Here is a 17,941-nt window from a genome sequence, read left to right as displayed (position 1 = left end):
GATATAGTAGAGATAATTTATAAATATAGAAATGGTTTAATTATTTCTATCATATAGAATTTTAAACTTATTTAGCAATTCAAAACACATTATGACTCAATGAAGCATAGAATAACATTTATTCCACGTTTTGAATCTTCGATGCTTAGTCATTACTAACATTGAATGGTGTTTTGATAATGGCAAGAATGAATAACATTTATTAAATTCTAGCCAATACTAAGGTAAGGTGAAATATAGATTCTACTTGTAAGTTGCAACTTTTGCTTCCAAACTTGTAGATTCTACTTGTGAAGTAGCAACATTTGCTTCTAAACTTGTAGATTTATTCCTCCTTTAGCTAATTTCTTCCTTTAGTTCAACCAAATTGTGCAATGAGTGATCTAAACAAGACATCATATGTCCAAGAAGTAGCAATATGCTAAATCAATTTCTATAATATAATTCTTAAATTGGAACATTTCCATTCTTTTACCTTCCAACTATATGAGGTAGTATCTAATCAATTGGAATAGATCCATTTAATTAGAAACATTTGTTGTTCATAACAACTTTTAGCATGTAAGTAGTTCTAGGTTTGAGAAGTAGCAACTTGTTTGCAATTCTTGGCCTATAACTTCTTAATGCAATCCTCATATATTCCTAAACCCTTCCATTTGAGCCACTTAGAACATTTCTCTTAGGTTCAAAATGATACCTTGCTCAACTACTTTAAGCATTTTTCATGATTTTGCTAAGTCTATTCTATCATTATTTATATTTGAGTTTAATCAAGTATTAAACTCTATATAAAATAGATGAAGAATATTGTCATTTGATCAACTTTTGATCATAGATATTTCCAATCACTTTCTCATATTCAATCATATTGAAGATAAGAGATTTTATTGGATTTCTATACTTGTCTTTTGGAGGATTTGTACCTCCCATCTCATTATATCCCTTGAAACATTTTTCAAAATGAAGATGTGTTGGTATTTTACTCAAACATTTTGAATAAAACTAACCTTAGACATGTGACATGAATTTCTAAAACTTGCCTTTTAGAACAATCTTAGCAAAATTGGGATATAGGTTTATGGATTATCTTTTAAACTTTTTGAGAACGTTTCTCAACTTTATTTTCAATCGAGGAGATTATATATAATAATAAAATTAGAACGACATGTTACTTATCAGTAAGCGCAAAATTCAATTATGTTTATTAAATTTAAAGTACCATAAGCGAATTATTAAATTGGTAACTTTAAAGCATTCATTCAATATTTAAATGATCCCTATTGAATAAAATGATTCCAAGATCCTTTATTTGTGCAATAATTAACCGGACTGAGGCCCTGCCATCAACCATTACATTTTCAAGGTGAGTAAACTCTTTACTGATTACAACTCTTGTAATTCTTGGTTGAATAATTAACCATCACATGTTTAATTATTACTCTTAGCTTCAAGGTTCTAAACTGATCTTTAGGTAACCTTGTTGAATATAACCAATTAAAAGTGTAGAACGTGATCTACCCCCACTTCCCCAAGATATATTATGACGCTCTGCTGAGGCCGACCCATCACAAACGATCAAGGTTTTCGTCGGGATTTTAATTGGGAAAGCTGCATCAATATTTCTGGGATCTAGATTTATTATGTTGTGATTGTATAGTGAACTCTAGCCATCATCAAGCAACATAAATAAACCTAAACATGCATAATCTACTAATGCAATAAAACATGACATAGTATGGCCCCTTAATCCTAAGAAAACTAATAAAGTAAAATGCTCCCACTTGGATCTTCATGGATCTCATCCATGTTGCTCCATTGGGCCTTCACTTCATTGGCTTTTGGATCAACTGCAACCTGTAAATTTATTCTATTCTATCTACTACTTAAATAAAATAAAATAAATTACAAAAATACTCAACGGTACGCAGACCGTATTTAGATTACAAAAATACATCACGATGCGCAGATCGTATTTTAGAATCTATGGGCCATACTAGTCTATATATAGCAATAAACAATATCATATATTATAAAGTGCCATATAATAAATCACTCATCATGCTTTCCTAAACTACAACATCTGATGATCATAATGAAGGAAACATGGCTATAAATATCTCATATTTTAATTAATGTAATTAGATAATATCATATATTATTCATGATCATCAATAAAATATCATATATTCTAAATTAGTCATGAGATAGAATCAAATCTTATTTTAATCCTAAAAGATAAATCATATTTATCCTCAAAGATTATCCTAACAAAGTTAGGAAATTCTATCCTAATTACTAGCCAATCACAATATTTTAAATCAATTATATCCAAAAATAATTATGGGATAATTACATTATTTAAATCAATTATTATCCTTTTGGAATATGCTCAGAATATCCTAACACATCTTATCCAAAATTAACCACTTTAATTTAGGATAATTACCAATTTAACAACTTAAATATGGATAATATCAAATATAACAACTTTTGAATATTTGATTTTATCCTAAAATAAAAGATTTTATCCAAATAAAACCAATTTTATCTTTTAAAAATAAAAGATCATATTTTCAAAATATTTTAACTTATCCAAAATAAAATTGATTTTATCCCAAAATAATTCATAATTATCTTGAAATAAATTTTCAAAAACTATTTTTTTTTTTTTTTTTGAAAAACCGTGACTGCACGGTTGCTGGCCACCGTGGTTGGCTAGCCGGAGCTAGCCACGGTGGCTGGCCGCTTCACAGCAGCCACTGCCGCAAGGCAGCAGCAACCAGCAACAGAGGCAGCCACGGCAGCAGCGTGCAACGCTTGCACAGCTGCTGCCCCAGCCACCAAGACCGCCGCCCTCCCTTCCCCTCCCTCTTGGACCACCGCCTAGTCGGCAGCCGCCGTGGCTGCGCCACCCAGCCGCGGTTGCCGACCTTAAATAATTTTTTTTTGTGTTTTTAATTTAATTAAAACAACATTTATCATAATTAAATTAAATTAGTCCATAAGATTAAAATTAAATCACATTCAATTTTAAAAATTAGGGTTCATCATAAAATTAATTCCAATTTAATTATAACTTTTAAAATTAAATCTATGATCATACATAAAACATTTTTATGCATAAATCAACCCAATTAAAAATATGAAACATAAAACAAATCGAATTAAATCAAAATCAAGCACAAAAATCATATTTTAGGGCTATAAAATTTTGAAATTATTCGAAAATTAGGGTTAGGGTGTTCGAAAAATTCGAACATATTAGGGCATAAATTCGGTCCTCTTTATGGCTATTTGAGCATAATTAAATCGCATTTAATCTATTCCAAAAGTTTAATCACATTAAATATAATAATCGTACCATAATTAAATATTCTCCCTCCTAATTGAATTAAAATTGTGGATTATCAAAGAATTATTGGCAATATGCGTAAATGCAATAGGCTAACTGATACCACTGTAGGGTTTTATAGGTACTACGCAGCGGAAATAACATGAATCATATTCATACAGTACCTAATCCAAGGATCTAATGCATAACACATAAAGCACAAATAATCGTACCTTTGAAGCGTGATTCCACGTGTGATCGAGCAAGAACAAAGGGAGATAAAGAACCCCAAATGTGATTCCTCTACTTGGTCCACGGGCACAGATTAAGACCTCCACTAATGCTAGTTAGTCGCGAAAGAACACTTCTATCGACCTTCTACGGAGATGAACGAACGATCAACTAGCCAAGAACCACCGCGCAACACCACGTGGGCCACTAGGGGTGGCCGGCCGTGGGTGAGAGGGGAGAAGAGAGGCGTGCGTGTGAGAGAGGGAGGATGAGGGCTTTTTGGATGGTGGTTGCTTGATTCACAATTCACTGTATGTCAATTGTGACTTGTATTGTGCAACCCTAGGCAAGGCTATTATTTATAGATCGCATCTCTAAATAATAGTCCAAGTCCAAATCCAAGCCCACTTCCTAATCCCACTCAAACTATACTTAGCCCACTCATGCTTATGACTAATTGAATGCTCATGAGGCCCATTAATGGGCCTCTAACTTGCTTAACCCAATACCCTTGTGTGTGACCAATATAGGATCCATTCTAAAGGGCTTTGGGCTATTTGACTAGCCCAAAGATCATCTCTCATAGTCTAGCAACAGAGGATGACGCCCCAATAGAATGAACTTATTATCTCCATAATAGTGATCCTTGATATATCTAGTAATTGCACTTATCGAAGACACAATTCCTTCAGTTGGCTCTGTTTAATTTCGTTCCTTTTTTTTTTAATTGTGATAATTTTTTTACAAAGTGTTTTGTGTTCTTTTGTCATAATAATATTTTATTTTTTTGATTAAATAGTATATGTTTTTAAAATGTTTTGGGATTTCATGTTTTTAATATATTTTCCATAAATATTTTAATTATATAGTATATTTTTCTTAAATATTTTAGTATGTATATTTGTATATACAAATATGTATAATAATAAATAATCAAAGATCACTAATCCATAGTTAAAAATCACTAATTAATAAGTTCAGTTCATTTCAGCTCAGCTAAGTTCAGTCAATGAGAACAGGCCCTAACAACCTCTAACAACTTTCTAACAAACTAATTGCTGAGATGGAACTTGCTGACTGTGCTGCTAACTTTTCCTGACTGTATTGTTGACTGTGCTGCTAACTTGAGTCGTGTACTCCAACAATAGGTTTAGGTACAAGTCATTCACTCAAATGTTTTTCCTCTTTTCCATTGCCAAACATGTGGCAACATTCTTATTGGTAATCATGGGACCCAATTATAGGGGATTTATGTACCTTTTCCACATCTTTTCTACTCTACTGATTACTATACTAGAGACAAATCTCTTGTAACTGTCCCAATACCTAATTACCTTTGCTAATTACACAATTAATAACCAAATTTTAAACTCCATATGATAGTTATGGTCTTTTGTACTAAGCAAGGATTTGTGATTTATCATATAATCTTGAGATCACAACTCACAAGGTTGAATCTTGCCAACTATAAGTCTACTTCGTACAAGTATTTGAGGGTGATTATACTTTACCATTTCTTTCATTATAAAGTGTCTAGCCTACAAATATTATACTAAAAAAACAATGAAGGTTGAGATTTAATTATGAGTAGCATCAATCTCCTTACCTTAATAAAATAAATTAATGGTATTTTCTACTACCTCTATTATTATTTTTTTTATTTGCATCAAAGGGACATCAATCAAAATGAAGTAAACTATAACATATGATAAGTGGATCTCAATCGGAAGACATCGGGCATGAATTGAATCAAGGTTTGTAATGAAGTTGGGCAATATTGTAGCAAGGTTTGTAATAAAGTTGCAACAGGGATAGTAGCGTATGAACAATGGAGCTGTCACTAAAGTGGGTGCACAACGTATAGACGATACGGGTGTGTAAGCGCCAATGGAAGTGCATAAGTGTGTGCAATCGTGGTCGTGAAAGTGTTGTGGGATTGTGTTTTTGTATGCGCACGGATTTAGTTAGGGGTTGTTATCATTCATCAATGATAAAAGAGATGCGAAGCTTATAAGACAATAGCAGCCATGGAAAGTCTCTATTTTTTTACAGTACTAGAATAGAGGAAATGAGATCTCTAAGAGGGTGTTTTAGATTAATATGGTGTTGAATACATGATGAGATAAAAGGAATTCTAATACGATGTTATAACATATGATAGAAAAAACAAGTACTCGCTCCATCCTTTTATTAGAAGCCTATTATTACTCACATAATAAAGAGAAGTAGACTTCTAATAAAGGAATGAAGGGAGTAAGATACTAGACAACTTTTAAGTGCAGAACAAATCTAACGAAATCGATGTAAAAACTACGGAGTTATTTCATATTCTGCTACAATTAATTAAAAGATGCAATCTTTCTAGTCTCTTAATTGAAATGTCTGTTTGTATTTAAATAATATCCATTTTGTGTATAATTTTTTAAACAATTTACATCACTAATTTTATTATTTTTTTTTTTTTCAATGGAGAATTCCAAAGAGTTGGGATTTTATGATGGTAAGTCTTATTGGTATGGGATTCTGTCTAATTTATGTGAACCGTGAACCGTGCCATACATTGACCATAGTTAGAATTAAACAGCCTCTGAATTAGTATTTGACCAGTTAAAGACAATAAGACAAGCTGAAATTTTCCTAAAAAAAAATTAAAAAAAAAATAAAATAATAATAAGACAAGCTGAAATTGCTCAAGTGTTGTAAATTGATACAGTACCCATTTCAAATTGAACTACTAGTACATTTAGATCACTTCATTCTTACATAAAAACATAACTTCTTTTATCCAAAGGATATTTTTTTTCCTTAGGCCTTGTTCAAATTACCTTATTTATACTTAATTTAGGAAAACTAAATTCACACAAAACCACAAGGGTTATTGAATTTAGATAAATAAATTAAAAAGAAATACAGAGTATGTTCAAAGCAATTTTAGGCGGCTTAAAAATAAGGCTACCCAAATTCAATTAATAACACAAGTTCTACTCCATAACAAGTTTTCACAAGTTTGAATAAGTTAAGCATCACTAGTGATAAGTTCATTTTGAGATAGTACTATTATATACGGAGTATAAACCATACTCCATATATTAACAAATGAGTCCACAAATTCATGGAATTGCTTACCAAACATAAGTTCCATAAATTACTCTACCAATTATCCTCTACACCAATTACTCTATACCCATTGTCCCATTTATTTTTATGTTTTTGAGGGAATTGTCCCAATTAATTTGAGTTATCGGCCATATTGGCGGTTCTTTTTTTAATATATATATATATATATATATTGAAGAAAAGCAAGGTGAGTAAGGGTCTAAGCCAGGCTTTACTGTGATTAGCTCAGGGTTTTGGTGGGTTATATACTAGTATTAAACAAAACTAACAGAAAACGAAGTCTCTAATGGAAAATTTAGGTGCTTTGCTTTTTAAAGTGAAAATTTGGTCCAATAGATCCAAAGTGATAAAACGTAATACAAAACAGTACAGTACCATATAGTAGTGCTTGTTACGTAGTATTGACTATATGATATGAATAATAGATAGCTAGTGAAGCAACTAGTAGACCGTGGATGCAAAAAACGAGCTATATATATCTACTATACTTGCATTTAACAGAATGATCCAATACATGGGCATGACCTATATGGAATATGTGCCGCGAGAGGGTTTCATATAGTATGTGTATATTCAATAATGGGATATGTATGCTTTGACAAAGGGATGTCAAGAGGTCTTTTGAATAACACCACCCGAAATACGTGACTTTCATAGGCCTCTAGGTGATCTTTTACTGGTGCTCTGCCTGAAAATACGAGAATTTCGTTTTTGAGACCAGTGCGATAAATGGGAGAAAACAACATGCACAACATAACAAGATGGTATGTATATGTTCAAAGATGGCACTGGGATGTTGACGTTGAGTTCATTTCAAGGGATTGCAAAAAGTAGAGAACTAACTGAGATTGTAACAGTCTCAACTCTCAAGTAGTACTTACCAAGGATATATCCTCAATAGAAAACTGAGATACTCCGGGATGGCAGTTTGTTCATCATTCTCCTTCCAACGATCCACAATTTGGACTAGGAAAGTAAGAGGCCACAAGAATTGGGGACGAACATTCAGGCCAGCAATGTATACTCATACAGTACGGTTCCACCAACATTATTACAGTGCTTTCTGGGAGATAGCAAGTTGCCCTTGAGACAATCGCTACATAACCTACAGTCAGTTGATTCGTAGAAAAGCTTTTTTGGGGGCAAGACAAACAAGCGAGTGATTTCATGAAAGGACACTGCAGTAGCTAGCTACTAAATGTGTTGTATTGAGTTGATTAGATCCTAACTATCTTCTAGACTTATATACATTCATTCAACCACCCAAATGGTCGAAAAATCAAATAATTTGTTAGATGCAACAATGTCCTCACTGGGATTGTCATGATGTGCTTAAGCATTGAACTTGGAGGCAAGGAAACAAGAAAGCCCACCCCATCATTGAAATTACAAAAGAGCAGAGACAATAGGAAGTCTAATACCGTTAACCAGATGAAAGCCAGGTTGCCTTCTTAATCAGCCATCCTTCTGTTCATCAGTTTCAAATTGTCAGTGCAAAGCACCAACCACCAACTAGCATGGACCTGACTTCCCAGGAACACTACAAAAAATTAAATATGTTAAGAGCACCAATTGACAATGTAAATCTAAAAAATTAAAAATAAAAAACAACTTTTTCCTGCCTCAACATTTTTTTTTTCGAGGGGAAGCCAGAGGAGTAGAGCTCATACCTAAATCTCTACCTGGTGGAATGGAGCTCACAGGACATCAAGTTGTATTCTCTATTCCATTAGTCAATGCAAGGGGTGTACTTCTAAAGGAAGCTAAAGGTGTATAGTTAAGCTGGTAATTGACTGGAGTTGACCCAAAAATATTATACGTTGCAGCACTACTATAAGCAACTTCAGCATCTGAACGCTTCTTAAATACCACTCTAGCACGACTACTTTGCACATCTACTTCTGTCTCAGATTCCTTCAGAGGCCCAAAACGCCTGAACATTTTGTTCAAATTCACTTCTGAAGGTACAGAACCCATCTCACCAAAGTTCAGCCTGAGCTCTGCTGGCAGGTCCAGCTGCTTCTCGTCCTCAGTTGATAGTATAGGAGTTGATACATGATTACTATGATGTAACTGTTTCCTGGAATGCTTCCTAGGATTCCGTTGAAGGGGCTTCTCATGATCACCAAAAATAACCTGTTTATCCTTTCTCTTGCGACTACGTCGAGCTGATTTAGCTTCAGCACTATCTTGGACAACCATGTCCGTCCAATAGGAGTCATTTCTGTCATCAAATTCAAAAGTCTCAGGGGACCCAACAACTGGAGCAGATGGCTTCTTTTTTCTGCTAGACCCTTTGCGCAATTTTTTCCTCCGAGTTGTGACAGCTACTTTTCTAAATTCAGAGAAAAAACTGATAATGTCATTAAAGAAGCTGTATCCTTTCATGGGATCACGTGCAGATAAGTGAAGCTGTGAGAGCAATTCAACCAAAGAGCTTTGCTTCGCAATGCTTTCAGTCAGAGTGTCGTTAGGAGGTTCCAAAATTTCATCAGCAACATCTGAATGCTTGTCATTGCTTTTCTCGCTGCAACCTTTGATGGTTCTTGATGATCCAGTCAGCTGGCTAGCAACTCTGCGAATACAATCACCAACTTTATAGGATTGCTGGGGATTTGGAGATGCTGCATATGAAACCTTGGCCACAGAAACAGTTTTTGTGTTCTGAGGAGCTGCGAAATCGTCTTCAAAGGATCCAGGGTTTCTCCCAGCACCAGCAGTAGGGGAGGCCAAGACGATATCATCTTCCTCAGGTGAATCAAATTCATCAAGGTCATACATCGGCTTACCGATTAATTCAGTCACGCCTTTCTCTTTTCTCCTTTGGTACACAACAGCTTTCAAATTGTGTTTCCGTTTACGAGGGCCTGTCTTAGCATTGACTCTGGTCTTTGAATCTACATGTTCATTCTCAATAGACATGCCCTGATTTCCAGGACATGTACCAGCATCACGTTCCACCAACCCCTCATAATACTGGAAGTCAGGTAAAGCAACATAACCTCTAAGTCTATTAAAAGCTAATAGCTGAGATCTTGCTATTACAAGCTCAAGCCGTTCTACGCCACTTGTTGGAAAAAGTGCTAGTGATCTTACATATTCAGTAAATTTATCAGGTTGAAAAGAATCTGCATCTGTCGATCTATCTGCTCCTTCCCTCTTACTCGACTCTTCCTTTATCCCAGAGTTTTCAACCATTTGATATTTGATCTTGCCATAGGCCTCTTCAGATACACAAGAACAGGCCAGCCCCAATTCCACCCTTCTTGCAACCTCTTCCAAAGCACAGCTCACAGCATTTTGGAATGCTTCTGAATTGTTTTGCCTTTCTGCCTGGGAGAAATGGTTTCTGAATGGCCTTAATACTGATGCTTCATTCCATGCAAATGTCCGATCTCCAAAATATGCCACCAAATAACAATCCTTTTTAAAATATTTCATAGCCTTTTCTGAGGAATCAGAAGGATAAAATATTTGCCCAGGCCACCAAGGATGGCTCTTCACCTTGCCCCAAACCAAATCATACACTGCAAACTTACCTTCATGATCAGGTGGTAGCTGATAGCTAACACGGTGATCCATCATCAAACTTCCAGATTTTGGATATGATCCTTTGGCACTCTTTTCTTCCTTGCTCCAAGGCTTTGCCGAATTAGAAATTAACTCCTTGTTTACTTGTTGTTCCTCCGGTGATTCAACTTCATTATAGGCAGCTTGTTCTTGCACTTTCTGAAAATCCTCAATGTTTGTGTCAGCAGCATGAAAAACATTAGTTGGTCTATATTTCAGGTTCTCAGGCACCAAAAAGCCAGGTTCATATTCAAGCTGCTGACCTACACCTTCAACAAATGAATTGAGCGGTAAAGGTGGTTGTTCAAATTCTCTATCTCCAACTTGTCTAGGAGCAGAACCCAAGTCTACCCCTGAGATGTCATTATTAGAAGCATTATGTACGTCTACAAGTTCCACAGTCTGATCTATTTTTGCATCCATCCTTCCAAGATAATCATGCAGCAATGCTAAACTTCCTTCCTAGGTTCACAAACATAAACATAGACATAAGTTGCAAATCAAAAGTATGCTAGAAAAGAGTCATGATATGCAAGTGATTCAATTAAACAAAGGAATAAAGCTAAAGATTACATACTCTACGTAATTATGTGTTATATACAGAATATATATCAGCATTTCCCTTGATAGACAGAAGCTCTAACAAAGAGAACTGTATGTTTCAATGCCCAAAATTTTTCTTGCTCTGTTTCTACAATTTCAGCAACTAAGTAAAAGGCTAATCTTCAATGTAGGTTGTCAAATAGCAGCCTAATTAAGAGCAGGTATTAAAATACAAAAAAGTTTCTATAGATAATAGAAGAATAACTACAATACAACCTAAATGTGGAGCTCCCTAAATGAACCAAAAATAAATAAAAATCTTTGGTTGTATCATACACTTGGTGGTTGTCCAATAGAAATTTTCAAATCATGTACTGGAGTGGTTAATTGCAATACTAATCTCAAGATCATGTAAAAAAAAAAAAAGAACATTTGGCATCCTAACTTCAAGGATTTTTAGTCACATGATTATGCTTTTGAAATTGCAATGCATTAGGGAAAAAAGAGAAATAAGAAAACAAGATCAATAACTAGATTAAAAGATACATAAGAGAAACAAAGCCCGCTAATGATAGGAATTAATAGAAATTCCTCGCCTCCAAAGTATGCTATGTAACCAAGCCACGTACCAAAAAAACAAAGAAAGGAAAGAAAGAAAAGATTCACCAATACCCCCTTTTTGCATGAGTTATTACAGCATATGATAAGAAAGATCACATATGACTCACAGCACATAAAATTAGGAAAAAGCTGTATTCCTAATTCAATACCAGTTTTACTTATACCCAAAACTTGCGATAATTTGCATCATGAAAGTTAATGAGAAATGCAGGACACCAAGGTAACAGTAAACTTACTTTATATTCTTAGTTTACAATATAAATATCTTATGCACTAAGAAAGGTTAAAAAAGGATCACATTAGAAAAAACTTGTATACAACAATGGACCAACCTTAAACAGAAATTAAGTAGCCAAAAACAAAGCTCTAAAAAAAACTGCACATGATTATTGCAAAATTATTAGCATCAATCAGCAAGAGCAGCTTATCTCTGAGGTGTCTAGAGTCACACACTAACACTTACATGCTCTAATGTAAACTTGGTCATTTCCGATGTGGTAACGAACAATAAAACCAGAAATGTACCCCTTCCGTTCCTAAAAGATTGTTCTCTGTGTTTTTTAACAGTTTTCAATGCGCATCTAAGAACAACAATATCCATTACATGAAAAATTATTCTTCCATTTTTATTTAATCGCAACACTTCTATTTTTTACACTATTCACAAATATACTTTAACTATCTTTGGTGATCATTATTTAAGAAAAACCTTAGGTTGTGTTTGGAAACATGATATTCATTTCAAATGGTGGAATTAAATTTCAGAATTTGAAATCTTGACATTCAATTCCATAGATTAGTGTTTGGGAACATGATATTCATTTCAAATGGTGGAATTGAATTTCAGAATTTCAATTCTGGAATTTCAAATTCTGCCTTATGTTTGGAGATGAGTGGGATTATGAATTAAGCAAATGAAGTTTTCACGAGTAGAATAAAAATATATTTACTTAATCAGCAATAGATTATTAATCAAAGAAAACAAGCAGGAAACAAAAATTTGGAAATAAATCAGCCAAGCAACCTTTAACTAAAAGCTGGATGAGATTATACTCACTAATTTAGCATAATCACATATTCACATTCAATAAAAATACTTGATTGGCAAAGTAGTTAATTGGCCCAAAAACATATAAATAGTAAAAAAAAAAAATTCAACAAATAACAATTGATATAAATTCATCCAAAAAAAATGTCAATTAATTGATATTAGGATATCAAATGAAATTACGTTTGATTTTTGGTGTTTGAGAGAAATAAATGCAATTGTAGAAGCTGCTTCAATGGAGGAGAAAAAGTTCACATTGATTCAATGGAGAATTCGGAGTACACTTAATCGGTGGAGCGAGAGAAATCATAGTACGCTTCAATGGTGAACCAGTGGAATGAAAGTACACTTCAATGGTGGACCAAGATCTAATGGCCGAGCAAGAAATTCAAAGTTGGCTTCAATGGAGGAGGGGCGAGAGAGCTTGTGTATGCTTTAATGGTGAAGAACCCTAGGAGAGAGAAAAAAATAGGGGAAGAGGATGAAATAAACTGAGTAGGTTTGTAGAATGGGATTTCAAATTCTAACCTTTGATATTGGATTTCAAATGCAATAGATTGAGCTAACTAATTAATTGACATGGAATTGGTCCAAATCCAATTCCCAAATTCCATTACATCCGAACAATATATTTGGGACAAATATAGAATTTCAAATGAAATTGAAACTTCCAATCAGGCCATTAAGTAATTTGGAATCCTCTTAAATTAGTCTTAAATGGATATTTTCAAAATAATTTTTTTTATATAATTTTACTTGTTAATAATTAGAGATATTAATAGTTAACGTTGTGCATTAGCAAGCGTGTTCCTAAGGTAGTGTTTGGAAACCATGAATTCATTTGAAATGAAAGAATTCAATTCCGGATTTTAAAATCTAGAAATTCAATTTCAAATATATGTTTGGGAAATATTAGAATTCAATTTCAAGAATTTCAATTCCTCTTTAATGTTTGGGAAATAGATTACATTTCAAATCAAGAATTAGAAACTTTTAACTTTTTTATTTGCATCTCCATAAGTGAGTATAAAATCATGGTGATTTCTTTAGTATCAAATTAATTAAATTGCTGAAGTTAGGTGGTGTTCTTCATCACCAAATTTGATTTTTGAATCAATTTGATGTCTCTGTCCTCATATTACTCTACCTCTCGTCATCTTTACCGACTTCGGGTTGATATCAATATTGTATCAAGAAGGTAACAATGAAGAAAATCATTTTTTGGAGATGATGTGCAACTATACATCATGCAAGATGGGAGTAGCTTCAAGCTCTAATGGAGGATATCATGCAAGATGGGAGTAGGAGAGAGAAAGGAGAGAGCAAAGAGAAAGAATTGTGCATAATCATCCATGAATATTGAACATAACTGAATTTTTTAGTGAATTAGAGCTTCCATTACACCATTAATGGTGGTAGGGGAAAACAAGAGGATAAGGGAGAGGCGGAGAGCACGAGGTAGCACTGTAGCAGTATAAAGAAGGCTAAGGATTTTTTAGAATTTGAAATGACACCTTTTGACCTTAGATTTCAAATTCATTACACTTGACTTAATTTTTAAGAGGTTTTGATTTGGGCCAAATATAAATCCAAATTCCTAGATTACCCAAACATGTCATTTAGCCCAATTCCATCATTTCAAATGAATGACAAGAATTCAAAGGAAATAAAAGGTAATATTTCAAACTACACATCAACGCGAACATAACAAAGCCTATACTCAAAAGGTTATCATCAGTGATTTACGCTTAAAATATACATAAAAGATATAATAAGATCATTTTAATATCTTTCAAAAAAAAAATCCATTTTAATATATTTCAAAAAAAAAAAAAGATTCCTTTTGATATCTTTAAAAAAAAATTCATTTTAACATATTTCAAATTAATAACTTTTACTAATATTAACTTAATGATGATTGATTAAAAATATTAATGGTTAAAGAACTACGTTGGCAATCATGTGAAGACAAAACATGTATTTTGGAAATGTAATAAAGTCACTTAAGAGCTTTGCATGCTTATATTTTAAATAAGAGAAAATTGAAGCCATAGGGAAGGCCGCTCCAAGATTAAACATCGTCATGGAAATGAAAAAGGTAGAAAAAAACAAGGTGAAACACACAAGGGCCAACTTTGAACGTATATGACTCAAGTCTCAGGAGACAATGGACAAGGTGTAAGACCAATAGACCACTAGAAGGTGAAATTACAGTTCAAAAACTCTCCAAAGACTCCAAAGAGAGGTCGGATGCAAAATTAGGCCAAGAAACAAGAGACATATGACTATTCTAAATTTCTAAGTTATATTGTGTTACCTCACAACCTGGCCCTGGATTGGCTGCTTCTTTGTTTTCACTGCTGACAATGGCTCATGGCCTACACTTGACTTACTCTTTAGTCTCGATTAAACAACTTGGCATTCATTATTCTGCTATATGTTCCACTTATTATGCTATTAATTCTCAACTTTTTTCATATTAATCTAGGGCCTAAATTAAGAATTTGGTAGAGCTAATGTTTTTCTTAGAAGCTTCCTTTCAAATAGTAGCTAAGAAGATAGAGGAGACTTGGATTAATTGAGTTTTCCTCTATACCGTTTTCTGGACCAGAACATTAAAACTACTGAATCTGAACCGAATTTCTTTTTCAAGATGGGTTTGGAGTTGTCCCCTGTTTTCCGTACCATAAACACCAAAATAAAACAATCCCAAATTTTCTACTTTTCTACCAAAACAAATTAACCAAAAATCTAACTTCCAATTCGGCCTAGCATTTTCCACATCTATATTAGCAAAATTTAATCTTCACTCCACAATTAGAATCAACCTAAATGAGCTACACATGAAATTAACTAATATCTTTACCAAAAATGGGTTCACCTAGAAATAGATGTATCAGCACGCTTAATATCAACTATTATCAACGATGAAGGATATTTAGCTTCATAATTCCCTGGATTACAACTTACAAGCATCATTAAACAACTGATTTATATAGCTACTAAATGTCTACATCACCAATAAGTTTATTAACCAGCAATTTAACACAAGTTCTTCTACAAACCTCATAGTCAAGCAAGATTCTCCAACCATGATTACAAAAAACATGAACAATACGTCGTTTAGAAGCTTAAGACCTAATACTTCCTCCAAACCCGCTCAAAACAAGTTCCCTAATTCCATTAAAATAAGTCTCCATAAAAACAAAATTCAACTAAAACCAGGCTCGTCCCTGAGCCATGGCAGGAGGGGCGGCTGCCCGAGCCCGGTGAGATAAGGTCCAATATCATAATTCCATTCTAGCATTAAAGGTTCTGCAACAAATTAGCAACTAAACTTGATCCCATTAACAAATTAGGCTCGTAAAATCACAAGATTTTTGGTCGAAAAGGTCCAATTTCATAGTTCCATCCTAACATTAAAGACAAATTTGATTAAAGCAACAAATTAGGGTCGAATAATCTCATAATTTTCTTCTCTAGCAACAAAATCAGTCGTTATGAAAAATGACTTTCGAATAACCCTAAATTGAGTATACTGAACATAAAATTAAGAATAAACCCTAGATTGTGAAATTGATAATCGATTAATACAAAAGAAAACAACAGTTTACCTAAAAAGCTGCTTCAATGGAGGATAAAGATTGCAGAAGTCGCCTCAGTAGAGAGCGTTCAGCGCGCTACAATGGGAATTGGGAAACCGGGAGAGAGAGCGGGAAACTGAAGACAGATAGGTTTGCGTTCATCAGTTTTTTATTACTCCATGTAATTATGTACTGTACACTATGTCTAATTGTTGAGTAAATGATAGGTTTACGAGGTATAAATGATAAAATTAAATTGTTGTTAATTAGCAGCAGAATTTACAGAATGAACCTTAATAATCAGCTAGATGAATCTCGTACGATGCACAATTTGTTTAAATTTTTTAAAATAATTTTTTTTAATATATATATTTATGTGCTAAAATTTGTTATATATTTAGATAAAATTCCTAATATCAAAAGATAATATTTTATATTTAATTAATTTAAACTGGGAAATCTCATTCGCCAATTTTGTTTACGTGTCATTTAAATTATTTAATTATAAAATAAATTAATAATCTCGTATTTAATTGGCTACCACTAAAATTTATTATCCTATATGACGCGCTGAAAAAATTAAATCATACGTGGCTCTCTAAAAACTCGGGAAAAAACTCCCCTTTATATATATACTAGATGAAGCCCGTGCGATGCACGGTTTGTTTGATTTTTTTTTATTTTTTTTTTTTTTTTTTTTGTATTTAGTAGTAAAATTTGTTATATATTTAGATAAATTCCTAATATTAAAAGATAATATATAATATTTAATTATTTTAAACTTAAAAATCTCATTCGCCAATTTTGCTTACGTGGCATTTGAATTATTTAATTCTAAAAAAATGAATAATCTCTTATTTAATTGGCTATTACTAAGATTTATAATCCTAGCTACATGGCGCGCTAAGAAAATCAGATCCTACGTGGCTCTCTAAAAACTCGGGAAAAAAACTCCCCTTTATATATATACTAGATGAAGCCCGTGCGATGCACGGTTTGTTTGAATTTTCTAAAATATATTTTTTTGTATTTATGTGTTAAAATTTGTTGCATATTTAGATAAAATTCTTAATATCAAAAGATAATATTTTATATTTAATTAATTTAAAGTTAAAAATATCATTTGTCAATTTTGCTTACGTGGCATTTGAATTATTTAATTGTAAAATAAATTAATAATCTCTTATTTAATTGGCTACAACTAAACTTTATAATCCTACGTGGCGCGCTAAGAAAATTAAATCCTACGTGGCTCTCTAAAAACTCGGGAAAAAACTCCCCTTTATACATATATATTAGACTAGATGAAGCCCGTGCGATGCACAATTTGTTTGAATTGTTTAAAATAATTTTTTTTATATATATATATTTATGTGTTAAAATTTGTTATATATTTAAATAAAATTCCTGATATCCAAAGATAATATTTTATATTTAATTAATTTAAACTTAGAAATCTCATTCGCCAATTTTGCTTATGTGTTATTTAAATTATTTAATTCTAAAAGAAATTAATAATCTCGTATTTAATTAGCTACCACTAAAATATATTATCCTACATGGCGCGCTGAAAAAATTAAATCCTACGTGGCTCTCTAAAAACTCAGGAAAAAACTCCCCTTTATATATATATATATATATATATTATACAAGTGTGGATGGTTCATGCATGGAAATACAAGATGCAGGTGTCATTCATGAAATAAGATTTTCATAGTTTCACTAACTGGAATCGTTGTCAGGATATGATCAGGTGGTTTAATACTAATTAGAGCATTGATTTCAACACAAACAAATTGTTCTTCCGAGCAGAGCCTGCATAAATGGGAATGTGACTTGCTCTTGTGTCTGAGTTTGATTTACTGGTGGTGTCTTGTTATAATTTAATGTTCTTTA

The 17,941-nt window shown here is 33.0% G+C and overlaps 1 protein-coding gene across 4 annotated transcripts; it reads right to left on the bottom strand.

Annotated features, from left to right (window-relative positions):
- Positions 1-7,597: 7,597 nt before the first annotated feature.
- Positions 7,598-16,202, bottom strand: LOC145569038 (PWWP domain-containing protein 5-like). Of its 4 annotated transcripts, XR_014096040.1 has the most exons (4): positions 16,076-16,202; positions 8,350-10,711; positions 8,101-8,219; positions 7,598-7,775 (listed from the first exon to the last, which is right to left on the bottom strand). XR_014096040.1 is itself a non-coding variant. In XM_081628415.1 (3 exons), the coding sequence occupies exon 2, from the start codon at positions 10,670-10,672 to the stop codon at positions 8,387-8,389; it is 2,286 nt and encodes a 761-aa protein (XP_081484541.1). In that variant the 5' UTR covers positions 10,673-10,711; positions 16,076-16,202; the 3' UTR covers positions 7,785-8,219; positions 8,350-8,386. The 4 variants fall into 4 exon arrangements, 3 of the variants coding, with proteins under 3 accessions (XP_081484541.1, XP_081484543.1, XP_081484542.1); XM_081628415.1 differs by lacking the exon at positions 7,598-7,775 and having other exon boundaries at positions 7,785-8,219; XM_081628417.1 differs by lacking the exon at positions 7,598-7,775 and having other exon boundaries at positions 7,785-8,219; positions 8,362-10,711.
- Positions 16,203-17,941: the final 1,739 nt, after the last annotated feature.

This window comes from Chenopodium album, chromosome 11, assembly GCF_948465745.1.
Source record: "Chenopodium album chromosome 11, dcCheAlbu1.1, whole genome shotgun sequence".
NCBI lineage: Eukaryota > Viridiplantae > Streptophyta > Magnoliopsida > Caryophyllales > Amaranthaceae > Chenopodium > Chenopodium album.
Note: the sequence above shows the minus strand (reverse complement) of the source record. Positions and strands in the feature narration are given on the sequence as shown.